Raw genomic sequence first — 26137 nt, 5'->3', positions numbered from 1 at the left:
AGTGAAGCCGCCATGCTTCTCTTCCCGATTCCCTGACAGAGGATGGCGGCGGTGGCAGCAGCGAGACGAGCGATCGCTCATCATCTGCCGCCGACATCGCTGGACCCTGGGACAGGTAAGTGTGATTTTATTAAAAGTCAGCAGCTGCAATATTAGTAGCTGCTGGCTTTGAATATGTTTTTTTTTTGGTGCAGAACCACTTTCAAGTCCCATTGATTAATCCATATAGATCTTTTGTATTGTGTTCAGTTATTCGTGATGATACCTACCAGGGTTCCTTTTTGGAATACACATTGAATCAGGGATTTCTTTTTAATATCCTTTCCCGAGTGACTGTAAAGGTAATTTTTTTTATGAATAGTGAACAAGTCTATACTTACTTGTTCTGTGCAATAGAATTATATAGAGCGGCCCCAAACCTCCTCTTTTGAGGTCTCCTGCTGGCACTCCTGGCTCATGCTCTCTGGCTAGTGCCCCCAATAGGAAGCTGCTTCCCATGGGGAAACTCATGCGGGCTTGCTCTTGGGCCCTGCTGCTGCATCCATTGACACAGGCAATGGGACTTGGCCCTGTGCCCTGCTCCCTCATCACAGTCTTTGATTGACAGCAGTGGGAGGCGATGGCTCCCGGTGCCCCGGGAAAGCCAGTAAGACCCAGAAGTGGGGGGAGAGAAGAGCTTCAGACGTGCACAGTGCTTGATCAAATGAGAGCGTAAGTAAGTATAAGGGGAGGGTGTGGGGCCAGTACCGATGCCTACACATTTTTTACCTAAGGTAAAAAATGTTTGGGTTTCGAACCACTTTATGGTTCCAGTCCTATTTATTAATCCATACAGATCTTTTTTATTGTGACTCTACAGAAGGACTTGTATTTTTATCAAATTTGAAAATTCTTCCTATAAACAAAAACCATACAGTGGAGTTGCCATATTTGACTATTCTAAGAGTGTATTAAATAAACGTTGTTGTTTCACATTGCCCTTAGTGTCCTCCAAGCATGTGACACATGGCTATCTAGCTAATTGCATGATAGATTACTCACTTCACACAACACATGGCCAGCAGATCAGGAAGTATCAACTAATCTGCCTGAATGCCAGGCTGCAGTATGAAATAGAAGAGGAAACGTGGAGCTTTGAAGAGTAGGCTTCTTATGGGAACAGCCTTACCGCTCACACCATGTGGTAGATATGTTGTAGAGATATGTTTCAGGCTAGCCACTTAGTCAGTTGTCAGAGAATATGACAGCTCATGAACTGCGTAAGTTTGGGGAATGGTGAGCATGTTCAGGCCCCTATGATGACCTTACTGTGAGGCAAACTGATGGTACAGATAAGAGACAGATTGTTGTTGTGGTAATATACTGTACAGCTAGGTTTCTCTATGGTGCCAAACTCCCCCTCCTTCCCTACCAACGTGCCAAAAGAGCAGTATTGAATGGTCACCTGAAGACAACGGAGTTGACATCTTGAGACTGTCATGCTGTGATAGAACAGCGAGTGAAATTGCCATCGTTATGTGCGTGAGGCATGCAACTAGGCTGTTGAGCCGCTACATCAGGTCATTTTGTTACTGCTAAATTTATTTGTCTGCAAGGCTGTGTATAAGAGGTTTGCCTGCCTATTAGGCATCCCGTGTTCGTATTCCTGATGCAAAGAATTGTTCTGTAGAAGATCTACTCTTAAATTGAAGAGCTTGTGTCAAAGGGGAAATACAACGTGATTTCAGGTGTATTCCACTTGCTTTTGATAACAGTTTGAAATGCTTCTAAGATCATTCAGAATTCATTTGCAGGTACAGGTGACCAGTGCTTGACCTGCTCTGATCTACATTTGACCTACTTCTAAACTGCATCAAGCTGCTTTTGCATTCCCTTTGGCTTATGACTTATGGGGAGGGAAGTAGTTCTGACATGAACAAAAGCCCATTAACACTAAAGGGCTTTTTAATTAACAGGAAATCAGCAAATGTCCTCTGCAGGTGATTCTTTCAGATGCATGAGTTTTAAAATGGCTGTAAGTGATGTTCCATCAAAGAATGTTTTGGTAAAAGTAGCATTAACTACTTTATAAATAGACCCTCCAGTCCGTTTATTACTCGTTGGGACGAATTTGGCAACGATTGTTAGATTGTTCTTGGCAATGGCAGTGTGTAAGTGCCTGACTAAGTGGACCTGGTCATTATAGAAATGTAATTGTTAAATACTTTTCATTCACATAGTTACATAAGAAATACAGTATAGTAGAGACCAGCGCATTTCATGCAAGTGCAATATTGAGTTAACTATTTTAATGCTTTTCATATCCATAACATTCATTGGAAGATACCTACCTGCTGGGTGATATTGTTATTTGTGACCAGCTCATATATGGGTGCTGCTTTTGTGACCTCTAGAAGAACAGGTTCTGGGGGAGCATCAGGACTTGAGGTCACATGACACAACTGACAGTAAGAGGAGCAACGACCTCGGCTCTGGCACTCCATCCGCAGGCCCTGTACAAGGCGCCTCGTACTTGTGTCCAACAGACTGTTAATATATTCAGGGAAAGTCAGCACCTTGGGCTCTCTCTCCCGTTCCTCTGACTCATCTGATGGGGTATTTCCTGCAGGAAAAACACATACATTTTTACATTTATATACTGTAACTAAACATTTTAGAAGATAACCTCAAAAAAGTGGACTAACTTTGCCTTCACGTATCTATCACCATTACATAACCATTAGATAACCAGATCTAAGAAAGTGGTTATGGGAATCCTACTCTTACTAGAACTTTCACTTTTGTTCAGTATGGGTCAGGCAAACATGAAGTATAGCAGATTAATACGTTGCTTTTTTCTAATGGGTCCATGGACAACCTTTTAGTTTTCTTTTTAGATTTTAATGCTGATGCTAAGCATTTTCTTTCTGCATATCTTTAGTCACATTACTTAGCTTAAATGAAATATGTCCCACATTGTGTAGGCAGCTAGATCTTGGAGGAATCTTCAATGCAGGCAAGTCTCATTCTCTTCCTGTCTCTGGAATCTCTGGAGCTGTGGGATTAAAAGCTTCATGCTCTGGGCTGAACTGCTCTGTGAAAAGGCAACCTGCCCTAATATGATCTCTGAATGGGGGAGAGGATCATTTGACTCATCAGACTTTCCCCCATTCATCATGTTACAGGCACTGAAAGCAATGAAAAAACATGTCTCAATGGGGGATTTTATAAAATTTTATAAAATTAAGAAGCACACACACACAGACATTATGTGAGGCATCAGCTGCCAGGCTTGTGAACAATGTATACAGTGGTGTGAAAAAGTGTTTGCCCCCTTCCTCATTTCCTGTTCCTTTGCATGTTTGTTACACTTAAGTGTTTCGGAACATCAAACCAATTTAAACAATAGTCAAGGACAACACAAGTAAACACAAAATGCAATTTGTAAATGAAGGTGTTTATTATTAAAGGTGAAAAAAAATCCAAACCATCATGGCCCTGTGTGAAAAAGTGATTGCCCCCCTTGTTAAAACATACTATAACTGTGGTTGTCCACACCTGAGTTCAGTTTCTCTAGCCACACCCAGGCCTGATTATTGCCACACCTGTTCACAATCAAGGCATCACTTAAATAGGAGCTGCTTGACACAGTAAGGTCCACCAGAAGATCCTTAAAAGCTACACATCATGCCGAGACCCAAAGAAATTCAGGAACAATTGAGAAAGAAAGTAATTGAGATCTATCAGTCTGGAAAGGGTTATAAAGCCATTTCCAAAGCTTTGGGAATCCAGCGAACCACAGTGAGAGCCATTATCCACAAATGGCGAAGACATGGAACAGTGGTGAACCTTCCCAGGAGTGGCTGGCCACCCAAAATTACCCCAAGAGCGCAGCGACGACTCATCCAAGAGGTCACAAAAGACCCCACAACAACGTCCAAGGAACTGCAGGCCTCACTTGCCTCAGTTAAGGTCAGCGTTCATGCTTCCACCATCAGGAAAAGACTGGGCAAAAATGACCTGCATGGCAGAGTTCCAAGGAGAAAACCACTGCTGAGCAAAAAGAACATCAAAGCTCGTCTCAATTTCTCCACAACACATCTTGATGATCCCCAAGACTTTTGGGACAACATTCTGTGGACCGATGAGACAAAAGTGGAACTCTTTGGAAGGTGTGTGTCCAAGTATATCTGGCGTAGAAGGAACACTGCATTTCATAAAAAGAACATTATACCAACAGTAAAATATGGTGGTGGTAGTGTGATGGTCTTGGGCTGTTTTGCTGCTTCAGGACCTGGAAGACTTGCCGTGATAAAAGGAACTATGAATTCTGCTGTCTACCAAGAGATCCTGAAGGAGAATGTCCGACCATCTGTTTGTGTACTCAAGCTGAAACGAACTTGGGTTCTGCAGCAGGACAATGATCCTAAACACACCAGCAAGTCCACCACCGAATGGCTGAAGAAAAACAAAATGAAGACTTTGGAGTGGCCTAGCCAGTCCTGACCTGAATCCTATTGAGATGTTGTGGTATGACCTTAAAAAGGCCGTTCATGCTCGAAAACCCTCTAATGTAACTGAATTAGGACAATTCTGCAAAGATGAGTGGGCCAAAATTCCTCCAGGACGCTGTAAAAGCCTCATTGCACGTTATCGCAAACGCTTGGTTGCAGTTGTTGCTGCTAAGGGTGGCCCAACCAGTTATTAGGTTTAGGGGGCAATCACTTTTTCACACAGGGCCATGATGGTTTGGATTTTTTTTCACCTTTAATAATAAACACCTTCATTTACAAATTGCATTTTGTGTTTACTTGTGTTGTCCTTGACTATTGTTTAAATTGGTTTGATGTTCCGAAACACTTAAGTGTGACAAACATGCAAAGGAACAGGAAATGAGGAAGGGGGCAAACACTTTTTCACACCACTGTAAGTGTCACCTAGTTTTCTCACCTACGAACAGAGTGTGTTGTGCAGAAAACTAATTTTGTTTTCTCTGAATCTTAATAAGCCCTGCTCTGGGTCCTGGAGCCCAGAGGAATTGTAGAGCATTGGATGGGATAAAGACTCCAGTTCTAGGTCCACATTTTACCTATTAGCTGGCCCTCACTATTTAGTCAGCTATCCATAGCCCTTTGTATATGTGACACAACCAAACCACTGCCAGGCACTCATGCTACAATGCACCAGAATGTAAACTGTCCATAGGCCATATGTGTGGGGCTAATGATAGAGATGATTGTAAGTCCAGGGCCCAGTAGCATAAGTAGCCGAAAGTCAAATAAAACACAGTTTATTCCAACAATGAAGCAGCAATAAAAACAGCAAGAAGCCTGAGCTGAATGTGGAACAGCATTACCAGAGGTGGTTCTGATCCCATCCTGCAGCAGCAGAGGGTGGCGAGGGAAAACCTGCGTGTACCGGGATATCTGGATGGAGGGCAGATCCTGTGTGAGAAAGCTGCCCACCGTGACTGAACAGCAGGGAAGCACAGGCCACCAGAAACTGCGTGGCTGTAACGCAGGGATCAGGTGTTCCACCAACAGTAAGCTGAACAAACAGGAAGCTAAGTCGGTTACCGGGACCACATGTTTTGGGATACACCCCTATCTTATGTCAAATCCCACAAACACCCCTTTGTATATGTGAGCTGACTGATGCCCATAGATGGCTGTCTCTTTCTCTCTCTGCTTTGAGACCCTGCTGCTGGGTGAAAAGTCTGACTACTGACAGAATGCTAAAAAGGGATATGTGCTGTTTTGATTGTTTTGGAGAACCCACTAGGAAGTTTCCTGTTAGTCAGGAACTGAAATACATTTACTGGCTTGGATGAGCAGCTGTTTTGTTTTACAGTGAGGGAAAAAAGTATTTGATCCCCTGCTGATTTTTTATGTCAATCTCCCTCAGTCTGGGGCTCCGTGCAAGATCTCACCTCGTGGAGTTTCAATGATCATGAGAATGGTGAGGAATCAGCCCAGACCTACACGGGAGAATCTTGTCAATGATCTCAAGGCAGCTGGAACCATAGTCACCAAGCAAACAATTGGTAGCACACTATGCCGTGAAGGACCGAAATCCTGTAGCGCCCGCAAGGTCGCCCTGCGCAAGAAAGCACATGTACAGGCATGTCTGAAGTTTGTTAATGATCTTCTGAATGATTCAAGGGAGAACTGGGTGAAAATGTCATGGTCAGATGAGACCAATATGAAGCTCTTTGGCATCAACTCAACTCGCTGTGTTTGAAGGAGGGGGAATGCTGTCTATGACCCCAAGAACACCATTCTCACTGTCAAACATGGAAGGGGAAACATTATGCTTTGGGGGTGTTTTCTGCTAAGGGAACAGGACAACTTCACCGCATCAAAGGGATGATGGAGGGGGCCATGAACCATCAAATCTTGGGTGAAAACCTCCTCCACTCAGCCAGGGCATTGAAAATGGGTCGTGGATGGGTATTACAGCATGACAGTGGGGGTTATTTTCGAAAGTATTGGGGGGAGGGGGGGCTGGGGGGATTGCTGCACACAGAAGGTTTTTACCTTCCTGCATAGAAAACCTTCAGCCTTTATAACCATGGTAATTCTCCACTATTCCATCCCAAATGGAGAAAAATAATTTTGGCATTAGATATACTTAAACTTAAACCTTAAATTGGTTGTAAAGTCTCCAAGTTTTTCACCCTAATGTATTCTATGCATTAAGGTAAAAAAACTTTCCATGCTGCAGACCCGCCCTTTTTTTTATCTGAGCCCAATCCAATCCAGCGATGTCAAAAAAAGCAGCGGCTCCAACCGCTTTCCATGTGGGCACCCAATGAAGATGAAGGGACTGGAACGTTGACAGGGAACCCCAGAAAAAGAGGATTGGAGCTGCTCTATGCAAAACGATTGTACAGAGCAGGTAAGCATGACATGTTTGTTATTTTTCAACCCCTTTAAAAACTTTAAAAAATAAAATAAATGAAATGTACCCAATGCCATTATGGTTTCTCTTTTAGGTTGTTACTTGTCGCAGAGCAATAAACCATTACTGGGGCTTGCATTTGGGTAGTGAACAACAAATGATTCAAATAGCCAGATGCTGACACATGAAAATTTTATTTCAGTATTTAAAAAAAAAAAATGAAATGTATGGTATAGATTTTAAATAAGAGAGACAAGACAAGTATTAAACAGTGTGAAAAGGAAAGCTGTATATCAACACACTCTGGGAAAACATATCCTAAGTGGTCATTTTCCAGGCAACGTCTAAAGCTGTGAATGTGTGTATTATGATATAAAATGAATTGTAAGTGGAACTAAAGGCAAAGCATTTTTTTTTTTTGGATAGTGTAAGGCCGCGTACACACGCGCGGACTGTTCGCCCAACCTTGTTTGTCAAACAGTTTGACAAACAGTCCGCTCAAAATTAGCATGAGCGGACTTGACCACACACGATGAACGAACAGTCCGCTGAAACCGTGCGCGATGACGTGAACGGCACGTACGACGGGACTAGAAAAACGACGTCCTATACACTGCAATGCAACCTTCGGCGTGTAAATCCTTTCTGAGCATGCGCGGAACTTAGTTTGACGAACAAGCCTACACACGAGCGGACTGTCCGCTCAAACCAAGTTTCAGCGGACAGTTTTACGGGATTTCCGAAAAACTTTGTTCGTCAGACTGTCTGCTGAAACTGTCCGCTGAAGCCCACACACGAGCGGACTGTCCGCTGAAACACTGTTCAGCGGACAAAGTTGGGCGAACAGTCCGCCCGTGTGTACGCGGCCTAAGGGAGGGCTATAAGCCCTGTCACCATTTTTTGCCATGTGTGCCCTTTTGGGCATATTTCCCTTTACTTCCTGTCCCATAACCAAAACAGGAAGTGAGAGGAAAAATCTCCATAGTGTGGGAATTCCTGGTAGTAACCAGGGTCACCAGAACAAGTGACCCTATTAGAAAATCTATTTTCTATTCCTGTTCTAATGAGAACCCAAAATTTGGGTTTTTCTTTGACTTTCACGCTTGTTGATAATGGGGAAAAAGGACAAATGGAGAGAGTGAATCTCCCTAAACGGGGGCACTGACAGCAATAAGAACCTGACAATGGTCCTAAGCCTTCTTCACTTGATTCAACAAACTAAAAATAAGTTTTGCCTTTAGTTATACTTTATAATTTCTGGAATCATATTTTATTCAAAGTGTTTGTGTTTTCATTTTAGATCTAGCTTTCAAAATGCTCCTGCAGAATCCATGTCCGTGAAATGCATAGAGAAAATTCCAGTCCACTGCCTATTTAGCAGACATGCATGCATGAGATATCAATATGATTTGTATGAATGAATATATTTGAATGCATATAGACAGATAAAAGATGTTGGATAGAAAAATATTTTTGAGGCTATTTATTACAGGTACTTATACAACACCATAAATTTACACAGTGATTTACATATATATTGTACATTCACATCAGGCTCTGCCCTCAAGGAGCTTACAATCTAAGATCCCTAACTCAAATTCATACACACACATAATGGGTCCAATTTAGATAGGAGTCAATTAACCTACTAGCATGTCTTAAGAGTGTGGGAGGAAACTGGAGAACCTGGAGGAATCCCATGCAGGCACAGGGAGAACATGTAAACTCTGTGCGGGTAGTGTCCTGGTTGGGATTCTAATTAACGACTCTAGTGTTGCTAGGCAGAAATGCTAACTACTACTTATTGCTAGTGCAAAATGTGTTATGCAAGATTTTTAGGACATTTTTAATCTGGAATGCCGTGTACACATGATTGGACTTTCTGGCAGACTTGGTCCGGCGGACTGGAATCCGTCAGACAATTCGATCGTGTGTGGTCTGACGGACCTAGAAATAAAACATGTTTCAAATCTATCCGACGGACTCAAGTTCGACAGACAAAAAATTGGGAAAACCGTTCGTCTATGTGCTAGTCCGACGGACCAAATACGACGCAAGGGCAGCTATTGGCTCCTGGCTATTGAACTTACTTGTTTAGTCCGGTTTATGTCATCATGTTCAAAACTAACGGACTTTCAAACGGACTCAGTCTGGTCCTGTGTGGCCGAGTCTGTTTTGTTCAGAAAGTCCGTTGGACCTCCGCCGAAAATGTCCGTCATGAAGACGGTCGGACCTAGTCCATTGAAAAGTCCAGTCGTGTGTACGCGGCATTAGAGTTAAGCCTCGTACACATGATTGGATTCTTGGCCAACAAAACCATGGAATTTTGTCCGAAGGGCATTGTCCCAAACTTGCCTTTGCATACATATGGCTACACAATTGTTGGCCAACAATTACAAACGTAGTAACATACTAGACGTACTACATGTTTTTTCAGCTCTGTAGTGCCACCATTTGGGCTCCTACTGCTAATTTAGTGTTACAAGAAGTTTGATGAGTGTTGATTTTCGCTTTTCTTTTCACATTTTTCATTTAGCGCTTTTCAGTTTGCGCTTTCCTTTTCGTGCTTTTCAGTTAGTTTCTGAAAGGCCATTCATCAACCAGACTTGCCGAATTGGAGGAGATAACATATTATTTATTATTGGCCTTGGAGTTATTGCTTTGACATTATTATTTTTTGTTGAATAATGATTTGATTTGGTATATTTTCTATATTTTTGGATGCATAGAATGCACTTTCGGCAGATAGCATGTTTAATTTTTTTGTTTTCTTTTTTTAATGCACAATAAAAAAAATTGTGGAGAATAATACTTGGTGTTTTACTTCAAATGACAGTTTGGGAGTAGGCAGTTACATTTTAAAAAAATTGTAAAATGTAAAATTGACAAGGATTACCAACATAGTTGTATCTTTGATCTTAAAAACTACATGATAATGGTGTTGTGGTAACTTGGCCAATAATAAAAAAAAAAAAAGCATAATAATATTATTCTTGATATCACTAGAAAAAAAAACCTTTGAAAATTAATTTTCAATAACTCCATCAGTATCACCAGCAAAGCAGCTTCATCATCATCCCAGTAAAGAAGAAGAGAATTGTGCTCTGCATTTCCAGATTTCATAATTTGCCACGTCACAAATGTTAATTCTCCATTACAAACACTAGTTTGCAAGACCGACCGCTTTTGCTTCCAAGCATGCGTGTTTGTGCTTTTGTACTTTTTTACAACACACATTTGTCCACAGAAAATCTTAAAACATGCTATCCAACATTTGTCCTCAGAAAGTCCGACAACAATTGTCCAATGGAGAGTATGGACCTCAAGTCGCATCAAAGTGGGACCAAAGTAGTGCAGGGACTACTTTGAAGTCGCTGCATCTTGAAGTCGCACAGATATGAACAGTACTCGTTGGAAATAATGAACAAAAAAAATCCCCCTATATAAATGGGATTATAAGTGTTACATCCCTTACATACATAGAAACACTCTGTGACTTGACAATTGATCTATGGGCCGCATTGCCGAGCCCCTGGCTTCAGTCTCTCCTGCGGGCACATTCTCTTTGCAAATCTTGAGCCTATTGAGGCTTTTTGCTTATTTTGAGTAAAACCTTTGTATATGAGAATTGAGGCACCTACAGATTTGTGCAACCCGTTCTTTCTTTACACAGAAGATTGGGAAGGGTGGACCAAAAGGGAAGTAGTCATGGCCAAATACCAGTCTGGGACAAAGCCACACAAACCAATGACAGGCATTTGTATGGAATAGTCCCAATACATCTATCTTTGATTTAAAGCGGGAGTCCGCCGTTTTTTTTTTTTAAAGCCAGCAGCTACAAATACTGCAGCTGCTGACTTTTAAAATAATGACACTTACCCGCCCAGCGCGCCCGCGATGTCGGCACCTGAAGCCGATCTCTCGATCGGCTCTCGGGTGCTGCCTCCGCCATCTTGGGTATGGGTATCAGGAAGTGGAGAGCTGGGCAATAAGGATGGTCCCTGCTGTCTCTGGGATCCGTGTGTTTCCCAGTAGACAGCGGGGGACCTTCGGAAAGGGGCATAGATTCTGCGGAAAGGGGCGTACCTTCTGCAGATATCTATGCCGGAAGTGGATGCAGATACCTGTACTGTACAGGTATCTGCACCCCCTCCCCCCTAAAAGGTGCCAATTGTGGCGCTGGAGGGGGGGAGGGTTCCAATGAGTGGAAGCTCCACTTTAGGGTGGACTTCCGCTTTAATATCACAGAATTATCAACTTACCACCCAACTTTTTGCTCTTCACCCCTGAGGAAAGTTTTCAGCAACTAGAAAGGCGTCGGGTGTGGGGTCATCAGCTTAGAGTATGATTAATATTTATTGGTTGTTTTTTTTTATGTAATTATGTGTTTATAACATTTTGCTACACCATTGGGACACTGTTTGCTTAGTAGTCCCTCTGGTTTTAATGTATTTATGTGTATCTTTTGTTCTGTATTTGTTAATAAAATATTCATGTTTTTGATTTGTGTGTGGTGTTGGTGGTCACTAGGGATGAGCTTCGTGTTCGAGCCGAACATACGTTCGACTCGAACATCGGCTGTTCGCCCGGTCGGCGAATTCCGAACGTTATGGGCCGTTCGCGCCAAATTCGTGTGGCACTCACGGCCCACAATGCACTGCAATGGCGCAGTGCATTGCTGGCTCCTGATTGCAGGGTCACAGTGCATGCTTGGCCAATAACAGCGCCGGCAGCGAGGAGAGCCATGATTGGCCACAGGCAGGATGCCTGTGGCCAATCATAGCTCAGGCTGTGTAGTACACGCCCCACACTATATAAGGCCACCAGCGCGGCGGCCTTGTGTAGTGTGTTGGCGTCTGAAGCAGTTAGTGGGTGTTCTGTGTACCTTCAACACAGTATACACCGATCATTATCGGCTGATTTTTCGATCTTGCTCTTCTGTAGTGGTTGTTGTCTGCGTGCCCTGACTGCAGTATACACCGCTATATTCACCTCACCTATATAGCTAGCGATATATCTATCTTTTATAATAGAGCTTGCAGTCAGTGTTAGGAGCTTGTGCGTGCTGTCTGCGTGCTCTGTACCCAGTACACACCGCTATATCCACCTACATAGCTCTTCTCTATTTGAGCCATCTGCCATCTGCAGGAGTTATTGGAAGTTGTGTGTGCCTCCAGCACAGCACAGTATACATCTGCATTTACCCTTTATTGCTGGTGTTCTATAATAAAGGCATCTGCAGGAGTTAGTGGGTGTTGTGTGCCTCCAGCACAATATACACCTGTATCTACCCTTTATTGCTGTTCTCTAATAGAGCCATCTGCAGGGCTTAGTGGATGTTGTGTGCCTCCAGTACAGTATACCCCTTTATCTACCCTTTATTGCTGGTGTTCTATAATAAAGGCCTCTGCAGGAATTAGTGGGTGTTGTGTGCCTCCAGCACAATATACACTACCCAATTGCTGTTTTACCCAACTCCCTTCAGGCCATTACCATGTCTGGAAGGCCAGCAAGGAGAGGCAGACAGGCGCGAGCTGATAAAAGAGGGCAAGCAGGCTCTGTGTCTAGAGACAACAGTGCTGGTCGTGGACGCGGTGCATCGTCATCAGCACATGGCCATGGGACACGCTTGTCCTTCTTTTTGGCAGCTGGACATGTTGAGCCGCAACATGCCAATGACTTGGTAGAGTGGATGACCAAGCCCTCTTCATCCTCCTCATCCTCTCTCACCCAGTCTCAGGGTACTAGCAAAGCAGCTGCCAACGCATCGTCTTCCTTCGTCTCAATGTCATCATCAGTGACTCCTTCCCTAGACCCACCACGTCCTCCTGAGGAGTCTCCTGAACTCTTTGAGCACAGTGTTGGGTACATGCTCCAGGAGGATGTCCAGTGTTTTGTAGGCTCTGATGATGACACTCAGCTAGAGGAAGGCAGTAGCGTGAATGCAGAGAGAGGGGATGCTCAAGACGGACAGCAATCTGGCAGTCATGTTCCACAAGCTGCAGCATACTGCCAGGTTTGCTACAGCGATGAAGAGGGAGGGGATGATGAGGGCACTGACTCCACGTGGGTGCCTGGTAGGAGAGAGGAGGAGGAGGAGGAGGAGGCACATGTCCAACGAGGCAGGATGCCCTCCGGGGGCCAGCTTAGGGGCAGCACACCGACTGAATCACACCGCAGAGCTCCACCTGTGCAGGGCGCTGCCTCTGCGCGTTATTCTAAAAGTTCTTTGGTGTGGGCCTTTTTTGAGACGAGTGCATCAGATCGCACAGCTGCTATTTGCAACATATGTCTCAAGCGTATCTCGCGTGGCCAAAACATCAGCCACTTGGGCACCACATGCTTGACCAGACATATGTTGACCTGCCATGCAGCTCGTTGGCAAGCGTACCTCAAAGACCCACACCAAAGAACAAAGCGGACCTCTCCTTGCTCCTCATCAGCTGGCATCTCCAACCCCACTAGACCTTCAGTCCTCTCTGAAACCTGCTCTGAGAGGAATGAAGGTGTAGAATTAAGTGTGTCACAGCCAAGTGCTTCTGGGCACTCTGCTAGCAGTACACCCACATCAGATTATAGCAGGCAAATGTCCCTGCCCCAGCTGCTGGAAAGGCAAAAGAAGTTCACTCCCAGCCATCCACACGCCCAGCGGTTGAATGCTAGCTTGGCTAAATTGCTAGCACTTCAACTGCTGCCTTTTCAGTTGGTAGACTCGGCCCCCTTCCGTGAGTTTGTACAATGTGCGGTTCCTCAGTGGCAAATGCCACTTTTTCTCACGGAAGGCAATTCCGGCTCTCTACCGGCATGTGGAAGGCAATGTCCTTGCCTCGCTGGACAGGGTGGTCAGCGGTAAGGTGCATATTACCACTGACTCATGGTCCAGCAGGCATGGACAGGGACGTTACCTGTCTTTCACGGCCCATTAGGTCACTCTTCTGGCAGCTGGGAAGGATGCAGGACAAGGTGCAGTAGTGTTGGAGGTTGTTCCACCACCACACCTCCAAAATGCTACTATTGGTTGTGACACACCTCTCTTCTCCACCCCCTCCTCTTATTCTTCTTCCATGGCCTCTTCCAGTGCTCTGTCCTCAGAACCAGCGGTGCTCCGTAGGCGTTGCAGGGGCTACGCAAGTACGCAGGCAAAACGATGCCATGCCGTGCTTGCGCTGGTTTGTTTGGGGGACAGGAGCCACACTAGGGCGGATGCTTTGTCAGCTCTGCAGGGGCAGGCCGAGAGGTGGTTGACGCCACGCCAGCTTAAGCCAGGAATGGTGGTTTGCGACAATGGCACCAACCTCCTCTCCGCCCTCCGACAGGGACAACTGACCCATGTGCCCTGTGTAGCTCACGTCCTTAACCTGGTGGTGCAGCGGTTCTTGGGCAGGTACCCGGGCTTACAGGATGTCCTGAAGCAGGCCAGGAAAGTCTGTGTGCATTTCCGCCGATCATTTAATGCCTGTGCTCGGCTGGCTGAGCTCCAAAAGGAGTTGACCCTGCCCAAGAACCGCCTTATATGTGTCATGCCCACCAGGTGGAACTCAACGTTGGCCATGATGCAGCGGCTGCACACGCAGAAGAGGGGCATCAATGAGTACCTGTGCGACTACGGCACCAGGACAGGGTCAGGGGAGCTCGGTTTTTTCTCACCACGCCAGTGGGGCAGTCCCAAGAAACACGTGGACGTGTACGTGGCTGGGAGGAGGTAGCTGCGGATCATGTTGCCCTTAGTGACCCAGAGGACTCCGGACCGAATGCCTCAGCTAACCTACGCTGCATGGCCTCCCTGATCCTGCAAAGCCTGCGGAAGGATCCTCGTATTCTTCGGATCAAGGAGAGGGACCATTACTGGCTGGCCACTCTCCTTGATCCACGGTACAAGGGTAAGGTTGCCGACCTTATCTTGCCATCGCAGAGGGAGCAGAGGATGAGACATCTCCGGGAGGCCTTGCAGAAAGGTCTGTGCAACGCGTTCCCAGAGACTGGGAGGTTACAAACTCCTGGTCCTGGACAACGTGTTGCTGAGGCATCGGTCAGAAGGAGCGGTGGAGAAGGTGGCCGTCTGACTGATGCTTTCAGACAATTTTTTAGTCCGCAGCCCCAAGGTATGATCGGTTCCAGCAACCATCGCCAGCATCTGATTTACATGGTGCAGGAATACCTAGGGGCAAGGTCAGACTTGGACAACTTTCCCACCGAAAATTCTCTGGCTTACTGGGTCTTGAGGATGGGTCACTGGCCAGAGCTTGCACAGTATGCAATTGAGCTACTGGCCTGTCCTGCATCCAGCGTTCTTTCGGAACACACCTTCAGTGCTGCTGGTGGCTTTGTTACCGATCACAGGGTGCGCCTGTCCACCGAATCAGTTGATTGACTGACCTTCATCAAGATGAATCAGTCTTGGATCATCCACAGCTACCAAGCACCTGAAGCTGATGTAACCGAATAATTTTTTTTGAAATATCACATCCCTTCAAGACTGCCTATGCTAATGCTGAGTGACTGTCCTGTTATGTTGATTGTCTATCCTCTTCCTCCTCCGCTGATATGTTGGAAGAACATTTCTGGTTCTGGGTGATGCCGTCAGCCCAATTTTTATGACCCTGTTTAACAGGGGCGTTTAATTACAATTTTTGATGCAATGCTTTGCAGCAGGGCTAATTCATGCAATGAAACTAGAGTATATGGGAGAGGTTGCAGTGTCGTGGCACCAGCACCAGTGCCTAAGGCCCAATTTTTCTGCCCCTGTTTAACAGGGGCGTTTAATTACAATTTTTGATGCAATGCTTTGCAGCAGGGCTAATTCCTGCAATAAAACTAGAGTATATGGGAGAGGTTGCAGTGTCGTGGCACCAGCACCAGTGCCTAAGGCCCAATTTTTCTGCCCCTGTTTAACAGGGGCATTTAATTACAATTTTTGATATAATATTTCACAGGAGGGCCCGTTCCTGTGCCCACCCAGAGTAACTGTGAGGACTTATAGTGTTGTGGCACCAGCACCACAACCACCAAAGGTAAATTTTTCTACCGCTGTTCAACAATGGCATGTAATTACAATTCTTGATATAATCGTTCACAGCAGGGTGCTCCAGCGCCCACCAAGAGTCACTTTGAGGGCTTACAATGTTGTGGCAAAACCAACACCTTGTTCCGCCATTTCTGCAGAGCATATAGGGCAAGCCCCTACTTTCAAACATCCAACTTACAAACATCTCCTACTTGCAAACGGAAGGAGACAACAGCAAGTAAGATGAAAAAAGATGTATGACAAAACTAATTATACAGGGGTGATAACCCTTCCCTATGTTTTCCAAAAAGCTTAAAAATAGTTTTTTTGACTGGAGCTACACTTTAAAAATGTACCAGTTGAAAATTACAAACAGATTCAACTTAACACAACAAACCTACACAGTCCCTGTCTTGTTTGCACCGCCTGTATACTGCTGTTCTGAGTATATAAGGCCTGGGGGCCATACACATTTCCTTTTTTTTAATATGGGTACGGGGTTCCCCTTAATATGCGTACAAGACCCAAAGGGACTGGTAATGGGCAGGGAGGGCTACCCATGCCATTTTTATCAATGATTTTAAACCATATTGCAGGAACCAGATATAACATTAAAACCGCAAGCAGTTTTAAATGATGTTATTTCCATTTAATGTCATTTTGTGCAGGGACTGTTCTAAACACGGCAAACACGTGGCACTTCACAGGCATACTACAGACACACCCCCAGGCACGATATTTAAAGGAATATTTCACTTTTTTTTCACTTTAATCGTCATTAAAATCAGTGCTCCCGCCAAAACGGACATTTTTAAAAACATTTTAGGCATTGACCCATGTCCCCTGGGGCAGGAGCCAGGTCCCCAAACCCTTTTTAGGACAGTATCTTGCATATTAGCCGTTAAAATTAGCACTTTTAATTTCAAACGTTCGAGTCCCATAGACTTCAATGGGGTTCTAAAGTTTGTACGAATTTGGGGTCCGTTCGAAAGTTCTGGTGCGAACCGAACCGGGGGGTGTTTGGCTCATCCCTAGTGGTCACTTATAATCCCATTTATATAGGGGGATTTTTTTGTTCATAATGTATCAGGGATGAGACCACCACACTAGAATCTTTTGATCCACTGAGAGCCCCCTTCCCTCTTTCGCTTTGGAAATAATGGGGTACAACTTGTCATGCGACTTTTCAGTCACAAATCACATGAAAAGTCGCACTAGCACCTAGTTTTAGGAAAGAATACAGAAGTTTTTTTATTAATAAAAAAATGTTTAATATTATTGCCTGGATACCCAAAAGTTTCACTGCTTTCTGCTGTTATATGCAACAGATATTTGAATGTGGTACCTTACATATGGACACACATCCATTCTCTATAATTACATTTATTCACAAGAAAATAGTTTTTCAGCTTTCATCCATCAGAATACTATTAGGTCAGTCAGAGCAATGAGAGATGATTCTTGATTTGTTGTAATGGGTCAATGAACATTGGCCTTATCGGTGTCCCTCCAGTTGTGGGGGGAGGTGGGGGGCAGGCACAATGGCCCCTTTATTGTTTTGCCCCTATGTCTATCTTCATTTGTAGAAGTCCGTTTGCACATCTGGAAACGTATATAGTTTATATACTCTCTTGCTGTATAAAACAGACCAGGAAACTAGAATCAACAATTAATGATAGACATGGAAAAGCAGGGCTAATTAAACTTTGGCGGCTACCTTGTATCTGCTGTGCAGTTTAGCAGTTTTAGGCAATAGCAAGTTGCACATGCAAATAATCTGCTGATGCAATCATCACAAATGAGTGGGAGACAGATGTACAATATGGAGGTTTTTTTTTTTAAAGATCTGTCTGTGTTGAGAACTGTAATATGTGAGATGTCTCACTGCTGGATACCAGGACTTAGGCAGATCAGACACTTTTATAACACTCAGGCAAAATTACCAGAAGTCTGCAGAAAGTAACACTTCACATGTTGTAACAGCATTCTTGTTTTGTATTTCATGACTTTTTTTTTAGAGTACAAAAGAAAATAAGAAGTGTAAAGAGATACTGAATTCAAAGTAAATATTTTTTATGTATCATTCAGGCTAGTTTAACTCTTAGCCCTTGTACACACGGTTGGAAATTCCGATGGAAAATGTCCGATCGGACCGTGTTGTCGGATAATCCGACCGTGTATGGGCTCCATCTGACTTTTTCCATTGGAATGTCCGACCAACAAAGTTTGAGAGCTGGATATAAAATTTTCCGACAACATGATCCAATAGGACTTTGTCCGATCGTTTGTAGAGAATTTCCGATCGGACAAAGTGCCACGCATGCTCAGATCAAATTACAAGACCAAAGCTATTGGCTAATAGCCTGAACATAGTCCCGTCGTAACGTACAAACATCATCACGTTCTAAACGATCGGATGTTCCGACAACTTTGTCCGACCATGTGTATGCAACACCAGTTTCGGACAAAATCCGTCGGAAAAAATCCTTGGGATTTTGTTGTCGGAATGTCCGACCGTGTGTACAAGGGCTAATGCATTACAATAAAGTGCTGAAAAACCTTTGCTTTTGTGCACTTATTTAGTAATACATAGTACTACCCTTTTTATTTTGCTGTTTATTTATTTATTACAGGTGCTTATATTGTGCCATCAATTTATGCAGCGTTTTACATATATAGGTGGTTATTTAATAAAGGAAAATCCATTTTGCACTGCAAGTGCACTTGGAAGTAAAGTTGCTATAGATCCGAGGGGGACATGCAAGGAAAATAAATAACAGCATTTTAGCTTGTACATGATTGGATGATAAAATCAGCAGAGCTTCCACTCATTTCAGATCTAACCCTTATGCCGTGTACACACGACCAGACTTTTTAACAGCAAAGGTCCGACGGAATGAGTCTGTCGGACAATTCAATCGTGTGTAGGCTCCATCGGACCTTTGCTTGCCAAAAATCCGGCGAACTTTAGAAATAGAACATGTTTTACATTTTCCCACTGGAACTCCGCCGGACCGAGAAATCCATTCGTGTGTATGCTGGTCCGACGGACAAAAACCGACGCTAGGGCAGCTATTGGCTACTGGCTATGAACTTCCTTATTCTAGTTCAGTCGTACGTCATCACGTTGGAATCCACCAGACTTTGATGTGATTGTGTGTGTCCAAGTCCGTTCATTCAGAAAGTCCCCCGAAAGTCCGTCGGGAAGACTGTCAGACCTAGTTTGTCGAAAATAACCCCCTTATTGTACATTCAGATCAGTCCCTGCCCTCAAGGAGCTTACAATCTAAGGTCCCTAATGCCGCGTACACACGTAGCCAACTATCCGGCAGACTTAGTCTGACGGACTTCCCGCCGGACTGTCTGCCGGACTTTACAAACGAGCTACTTGCCCACACATGGTACATTTTCAGCGGACTAATATGGAGTACTAAGTCCACCGGACTATCTGCCGTACTTTTGAAATGAACGGACTCGCCCACACACGTGGGGGACAGTCCGCTCATTTTGAGCGTGTCTCCAGGTAGCCGGGCCAGCGAAGAAGGCATCGCTGGCCCCGTCACCTGGTATGGACTTAAAGGGGAACCCCTATGCCGAAAAATTGGCGTGGGGGTCCCCCCAGGTCCATATCAGACCCTTATCCGAGCACGCTACCCGGCCGGCCAGGAAAGGGGGTGGGGACGAGCGAGCGCCCCCCCTCCTGAGCCGTACCAGGCCGCGTGCCCTCAACATGGGGGGTGCCTTGGGGAAGGGGGGGGCGTGGCCCCCCTACCCCAAAGCATCTTGTCCCCATGTTGATAAGGACAAGGGCCTCTTCCCGACAACCCTGGCCATTGGTTGTCGGGGTCTGCGGGCGGGGGGGTTATCGGAATCCGGGAGCCCCCTTATTAAATATACCAGCCCCCCACCCTATCTGAATGAGTATGGGGTACAATGTACCCCTACCCATTCACCTGTGAAAAAAAATGTAAAAAAAACACAACACACAAGGGTTAAAATTATTTATTGCACAGCTCCGGGGTCTTCCGGCCGGACTCCTCCGCTATCTTCTGCTAGCTCTTTTACTAGCGGAGGAGCCCGGCTTTCTTCTTCACCGCCGCCCTCTTCTTCCGACTTCGGGGGTCTTGTCCCCCTCTTCGGGGGTCTTGTCCCCCTCTTCGTTTCTTCTTGGCGGGCCACCGCGCCTTCTTCTAGCTCTTTTACAGGCGGTGGCCTGGTCTTCTGTCGCCGCTGTCGCCGTCTTCTGTTCTTCTCTCCTTCTGTTCTTCTGTTTTTCTCTTCAGATGTTGCCTCGTCGCTGCCTCCGCTCACAGTGGCAGGGACGTGGCGCGCGGCGACTTATATAGGGACATCACCGGAGGATGTCCCGGCCCATTATGATGTCACAGTCCCAGCATCCTCTCCACAAACCGTTTTATATTTTGTTAATAAATTTTGCAAACAGGTAATTTTTCTCCTTCATTGATGTACGCTGATGAGGCTGCACTGATGGGCACTGATAGGCTGCATTGATGGACACTGATAAGGCGGCACTGATGGGCACTAATAGGCAGCACTGGTGGGCACTGATAAGGTGGCACTGATGGGCACTAATAGGCATCAATGTTGGGCACTGATAAGGCGGCACTGATGGGCACTAATAGGCAGCACTGGTGGGCACTGATGGACACTGATGGGTGGCATTGGTGGGCACTGAGAGGTGATAATGATGGGTGGCATTGATGGGCATTGATAGGTGGCACTGAAGGGCACTAATAGGTGGCACTGATAGGTGGCACTAATAGGTAGTAGTAATGGGAACTGATGGGTGGCAGTGATGGGCACTGATTGGCACTGGTAAGTGACACTGATAGGCAGCACTGCTGGGTGGCACTGATTTGCACCACTGGTGGGCATTGATAGGTGGCACTCATGGCTATTGATAGGTGGCACTGATTTCTGGCACGTATGCACTGATTCATGGCACTGTGTGAGCACTGGCAGGTAGCACTGGAAGGCAGCATTGGTGGGCACAGATGAAGTGGCTTTGCCCTTGCACTATAGCCAGTGATCGCCTGTCAGCATGAGGAGAAAATAAATATTACCGATCGTCTGTTTAAATCACGTGATCAGCTGTCATTGGCTGACAGCTGATCACGTGGTAAGGTTCCAGGATAAGCCCCTTACTCCGATCTGTGATCACCCGAGTCTCAGTGACTCGGTGATCACAGCGTGCGCCGCAAGTGCCCTGCAGGGGGCACGCAGGGAGCGTGCAAAGGGGAAGACATCTATTGACTGCCTCCCGGCAAAGTAGATCCGCACTGTAGCCGTCATTCGGCTATATCGCAGATCTGAGTTAAATCTTAAACATTGGAATAACTAAGGATATTTAATCAAACCTCCATAAAAAATCACCTTACACTTAGGGGTATATTCATAACAAAGAAAAAAAATCACATAACTGTTCATTTATCAGAACTGGAGGTACATTTGTTCCGTGTGAATGGGGCAAAAACGAATGTTCTCAAGCTATATTCTTTGCGTTTTGAATGTATCAATGTGGATACATCCAAAGACATGCAGGTAGGTTAATTGGCTTCCGTCCAAAAATTGGCCCTAGTATATGAATGGGGACCTTGGATTGTGGGCTCCTTGAGGGTAGGGACCAATGTGAGTGTACAATGTACAGGGATAGGGACAATTGTAGACACTCAATCAGGTTGAACTGGATGGACTGGTGTCTTTATTCAACCTAACTAACTATGAAACTATGAAACTATGAAACTATGGATAATACCACATTATGGCCACTATATGGAGCTGAGGAAGATGCTTATTTCCTACAATAGTCAGAGCCATCTAGTGGCCATAATGACAATATTTTCCCCATTCACACATTTTTGATCTGCAGAGACAATAGCCTGAGAATATTAGATTTCCCAATGCATAGAATTTATTTAAATGCAGGTTTTATGTATGAAATACTTGCTATTCCCTGTATGCCAAATACCTAGGAATAGGACTTACATGTCTCTTTTCTCTACTCTAGTCTTGTACAATCATGCTCAATTAGTGTAGAGAATGAAGATGGACCTTATTGATTTTGCTAAGACTGAACAGTCATAAGCAGGCCAGTGAGCATCTTTTAAAATGACAAACGTTTTTGAGGGATGGATCTTCCCGACTTAAGAGATTACACTAATGCCCTGTACACAAGGTCGGAAATTCCAACGGAAAAGGACCGATAGGATTATGTTGTCGGAACATCCGGTCGTGTGTGGGCTTTATCAGACTTTTTCCGTCGGAGATAAAGTTTGAGAGCTGGATCTAAAATTTTCCGACAACAACAAAATTTCGATCTGACTTTTTCCGATCGTTTGTAGAGAATTCCGACGGAACAAAGTGCCACACATGCTCAGATTAAATTACGAGACCAAAGCTATTGCCTACTAGCCTCTACGTAGTCCCGTCATACGCAACGAATGTCACCTCGTTCCGAACGATCGGATTTTCCGTCAACTTTGTGCAGACGTGTGTATGCATCACAAGTTTTGGCCAAAATCCGTCGGAAAAAATCAGACGGATTTTGTGGTCGGAATGTCCGATCGTGTGTACAGGGCATAAGACATCAGTTTTGGAACCAGTTTAGATAAAGTTTTTAACTACATTCAGGCTCTTTAAACCCATCAAACTAGAGCCACATCAGTAGCAGTATGGTTAACCTGGAGTAAAAAAGTGAAGCATCAGAACAGATGTTTGTTATAATCACCACAAATGTTATACCCCCAGAAGAACAACTCAAGTGTATTTCCACTTTTGCAGTCAAATTTGGGACAACAACCCCACTATATGTTTGTTATGAATTCCCATTCATATTGCATAACAAAGATCATTTAAAAAATATGTTTCACCCTTTTTAGCTGTTTCTGTGCAGCCGATTTATACTTAAAGACACTACAGGTACATTCTATTGCCTTCAATAGATGGCAATGTACAAATGAAAAAAATAGAATGATCCCATCTGTTCCTTAAGTGTTCTAACATACAATGCAGAACCCAAACCTTGGGATCTTAAAAGATAAGTTCACCTGTAAAAATGAAATGAAATAAAAAATGTAAAATTCAGTCAAATCCACTTGTAAATCTCCTTCTCTTCCTGATGAGGCGCACATGTGTGAAATGCATTGAAGAGAGGTTTGAGACGCACATAGGAAGTCTAGCTATTATTCCGGGTGGAACGCACTCTGTTTGTCCCAGAGCAGATGGTTTTGACACCATTGGTCTAAAAGCTGTACATGATCTGATGCCTAATGACTACTGTAAGGGTATGAGTGCAATACACATCTGTTTTTAACTATGTTCGAAATAAAAACTGTATTACACGATTATTTGCCTCTTTGTGGCTCATTGGTGGAGCCATCCTTATAGAGCACGTAATTGGAAAAGGAGACAGGAGTTTGAGTGGACTACTGTGAGTCTGGCAAATCGATTGGAGGGATATTTATACACATCTCCATACTTAATTGGTCACAGTGTGTCCACATGCTTCTGGTGAGCACAATTAAATATCACACTTTGGGTGGAGCACTTTGTTTTGGCAGATAGAAGCACTTTATTTTATAGACACAGCGGTGATGCAGATTTGCAATTTGATTGAGTTTTACATTTTTATTTTCATTAAATTTTTTTTATTTTTTCAATTCATGGAATGTATCTCACTTATATTTGATCTTCACGGTTACTTGTTGATTGGTTCCACAATTTCACAGCTATTTGTTGAGGGGTAATACAAAAGAAATGCAGCGCTCAAAGATCATGTCCTCAAGATAATGATTCCTCAATAAAGACTCAAGATGAACCATACATGATGGGGTAAATACTTGAGTGTGTAGTGAAGGAAGAGAGCCACCACCGACAACAAAATAAACTGCCTCTTAAGCTGGCCATACACCTATAGATTATCTACAGATTTTCTATGGTTAGATGGAAAAAGTGGGAGATTCCTCCATCCACATAGTCTAGCAAACATTGAGAAATCTGTTGCACTTTTTCTATCTAACCATAGAAAATCTGCAGATAATCTATAGGTGTATGGCCAGCTTTACCCTCCTCTGTGGACCCTTATTACAGGGGTCAGATGAGCCTTGGATGCAATTAGCCTTGATCACCACATAGCACGATGAGTAAACCAGGCATGGTGAGCATGGACAAACAGCTCTCTACAATCTGTTCTTTTATTGTTGTTCATCCAATTTGTTCTGGCTGCTTAAGGAATATTCATTTATTCACCCATTTTTCAAATCATCCAGCGCAGCACATATTTTTTTATATTATTTGTTGATGGGTACACGTTTTTTTTCATTATTGTGACATTTTTTTTTTTTTTTTGGTACAGTGTTGGCACCCCCATTTCTTCTTCTAATAATTTAACATGTAACATGTTAAGCACTCTCCCCCTCACCCCCTGATCCCCTCTTCCCTGTTACAGCGGGTGGGGGTTCTTCTCTCCGCACCTGCTGTCACATTAAAAAAATATTGTTAGCAGTGTCTGCAGGGCAGAGGACCGGGGTCACCGCTGGAAGGAGAGAGGACAGGGGTCACCGCTGGAAGGAGAGAGGACAGAGGTCACCGCTGGAAGGAGAGAAGACAGGGGTCACTGCTGGAAGGACAGAAGACAGGGGTCACCGCTGGAAGGAGAGAGGACAGGGGTCACCACTGGAAGGAGAGAGGATAGAGGTCACCGCTGGAAGGAGAGAAGACAGGGGTCACCGCTGGAAGGAGAGAGGACAGGGGTCACCACTGAAAGGAGAGAGGACAGAGGTCACCGCTGGAAGGAGAGAAGACAGGGGTCACCGCTGGAAGGAGAGAGGACAGGGGTCACCACTGAAAGGAGAGAGGACAGAGGTCACCGCTGAAAGGAGAGAAGACAGGGGTCACCGCTGGAAGGAGAGAGGACAGAGGTCACCGCTGGAAGGAGAGAAGACAGGGGTCACCGCTGGAAGGAGAGAGGACAGAGGTCACCGCTGGAAGGAGAGAAGACAGGGGTCACCGCTGGAAGGAGAGAAGACAGGGGTCACCTCTGGAAGGAGAGAGGACAGGGGTCACCGCTGGAAGGAGAGAGGATAGGGGTCACCGCTGGAAGGAGAGAGGACAGGGGTCACCGCTGGAAGGAGAGAGGATAGGGGTCACCGCTGGAAGGAGAGAGGACAGGGGTCACCGCTGGAAGGAGAGAGGACAGGGCTCACCGCTGGAAGGAGAGAGGATAGGGGTCACCGCTGGAAGGAGAGAGGATAGGGGTCACCGCTGGAAGGAGAGAAGACAGGACTTAATGCTGGCAGGATTGAGGACAGGGGTCACTGCTGGTAGGAGTGAGGACAGGGGTCACTGTTGGCTAAGGATGATCTCAGGTGTGTTTGCATGGTCCACACGCAGAGCCCGCGAGGTAGTTGGCGCAGCGCTAATCACAGGCAGGGAGACATTGCCCCGATGTGCGACTCCAGTGATCAGGCAATGTCTCACTGCCTGTGATTAGCACTGCGCCGACTTCCTGGCGGGCTCTACATGCGGTCCATGCGAACACACCAGAGCTCATCCCTACTGTTGGCAGGGTATTCAGCAGAGCTCCTCCCTCCCTCCCTCAGTCCCCCTAATACTTACCTGAGCCCCATCTCAATCCAGAGATGTGCACAAGTGCCTCTACCTCCTGATTGGCTTTGACACAGCAGCAATGCCATGGGCTCCCATTTCTGACAATCAAAGTCAGTTTGCAAATGAGGAGCGAGAGGGGACAGGGTCGAACCAGAGCTCCATGTCTGAATGGACACACAGAGCTGTGGCTCGGCTCAGGTGCCCCCATAACAAGCTGCTTGCTGTGGAGGCACTCGACAGGAGGGAGGGGTCATGAGCACCAGCAAAGGACCTGAGAAGAGGAGGATCCAGGCTGATTACAGGTTTGTGTCCACTCCGTTGTACAGAGCAGACTCGAACACAGGCCCCCTCTCCTCTATATGTAAATCGGATGGAAATGAACCACCTGTCTGTTTTCATCTGATCCACTGGACGGATAAAAAATAGGACCACAATCCATCTGTTTTTTGCGGGCAGGATCGGATCGGATGGCGGCAGGTGTCAGCGGACATGGAGGAGGATGGAGGGTCCAATCAGGTCTGCCTGAAAAGCTGACAGGTGGCCCTGATCGGATAGCCCATGTGAAAGGGGCCTTAAACAACTCAAGCTAATGTAGACTAGATTAGTGGTTCTCAACCTTTTTTGAGA

General features: G+C 45.3%; 1 protein-coding gene across 1 annotated transcript in view; it reads right to left on the bottom strand.

The window, feature by feature from the left end:
* The window catches only part of ASTN1 (astrotactin 1), an 846340-nt gene that overhangs the window by 44335 nt on the left and 775868 nt on the right, over positions 1 to 26137 (bottom strand). Inside the window, exon 17 of the mRNA XM_077453189.1 lies at positions 2331 to 2602. Within this exon, the coding sequence (XP_077309315.1) occupies positions 2331 to 2602 (272 nt within the window). The remainder of the gene's footprint in view (positions 1 to 2330; positions 2603 to 26137) is intronic.

Source organism: Lithobates pipiens, unplaced genomic scaffold, assembly GCF_037356315.1.
Source record: "Lithobates pipiens isolate NorthernLeopardFrog02 unplaced genomic scaffold, aLitPip1_a1.2 Scaffold_23, whole genome shotgun sequence".
NCBI classification, from domain to species: Eukaryota; Metazoa; Chordata; class Amphibia; order Anura; family Ranidae; genus Lithobates; species Lithobates pipiens.
The sequence above is the reverse complement of the archived record's forward strand: the minus strand, read 5'-3'. Positions and strand labels throughout refer to the sequence as shown.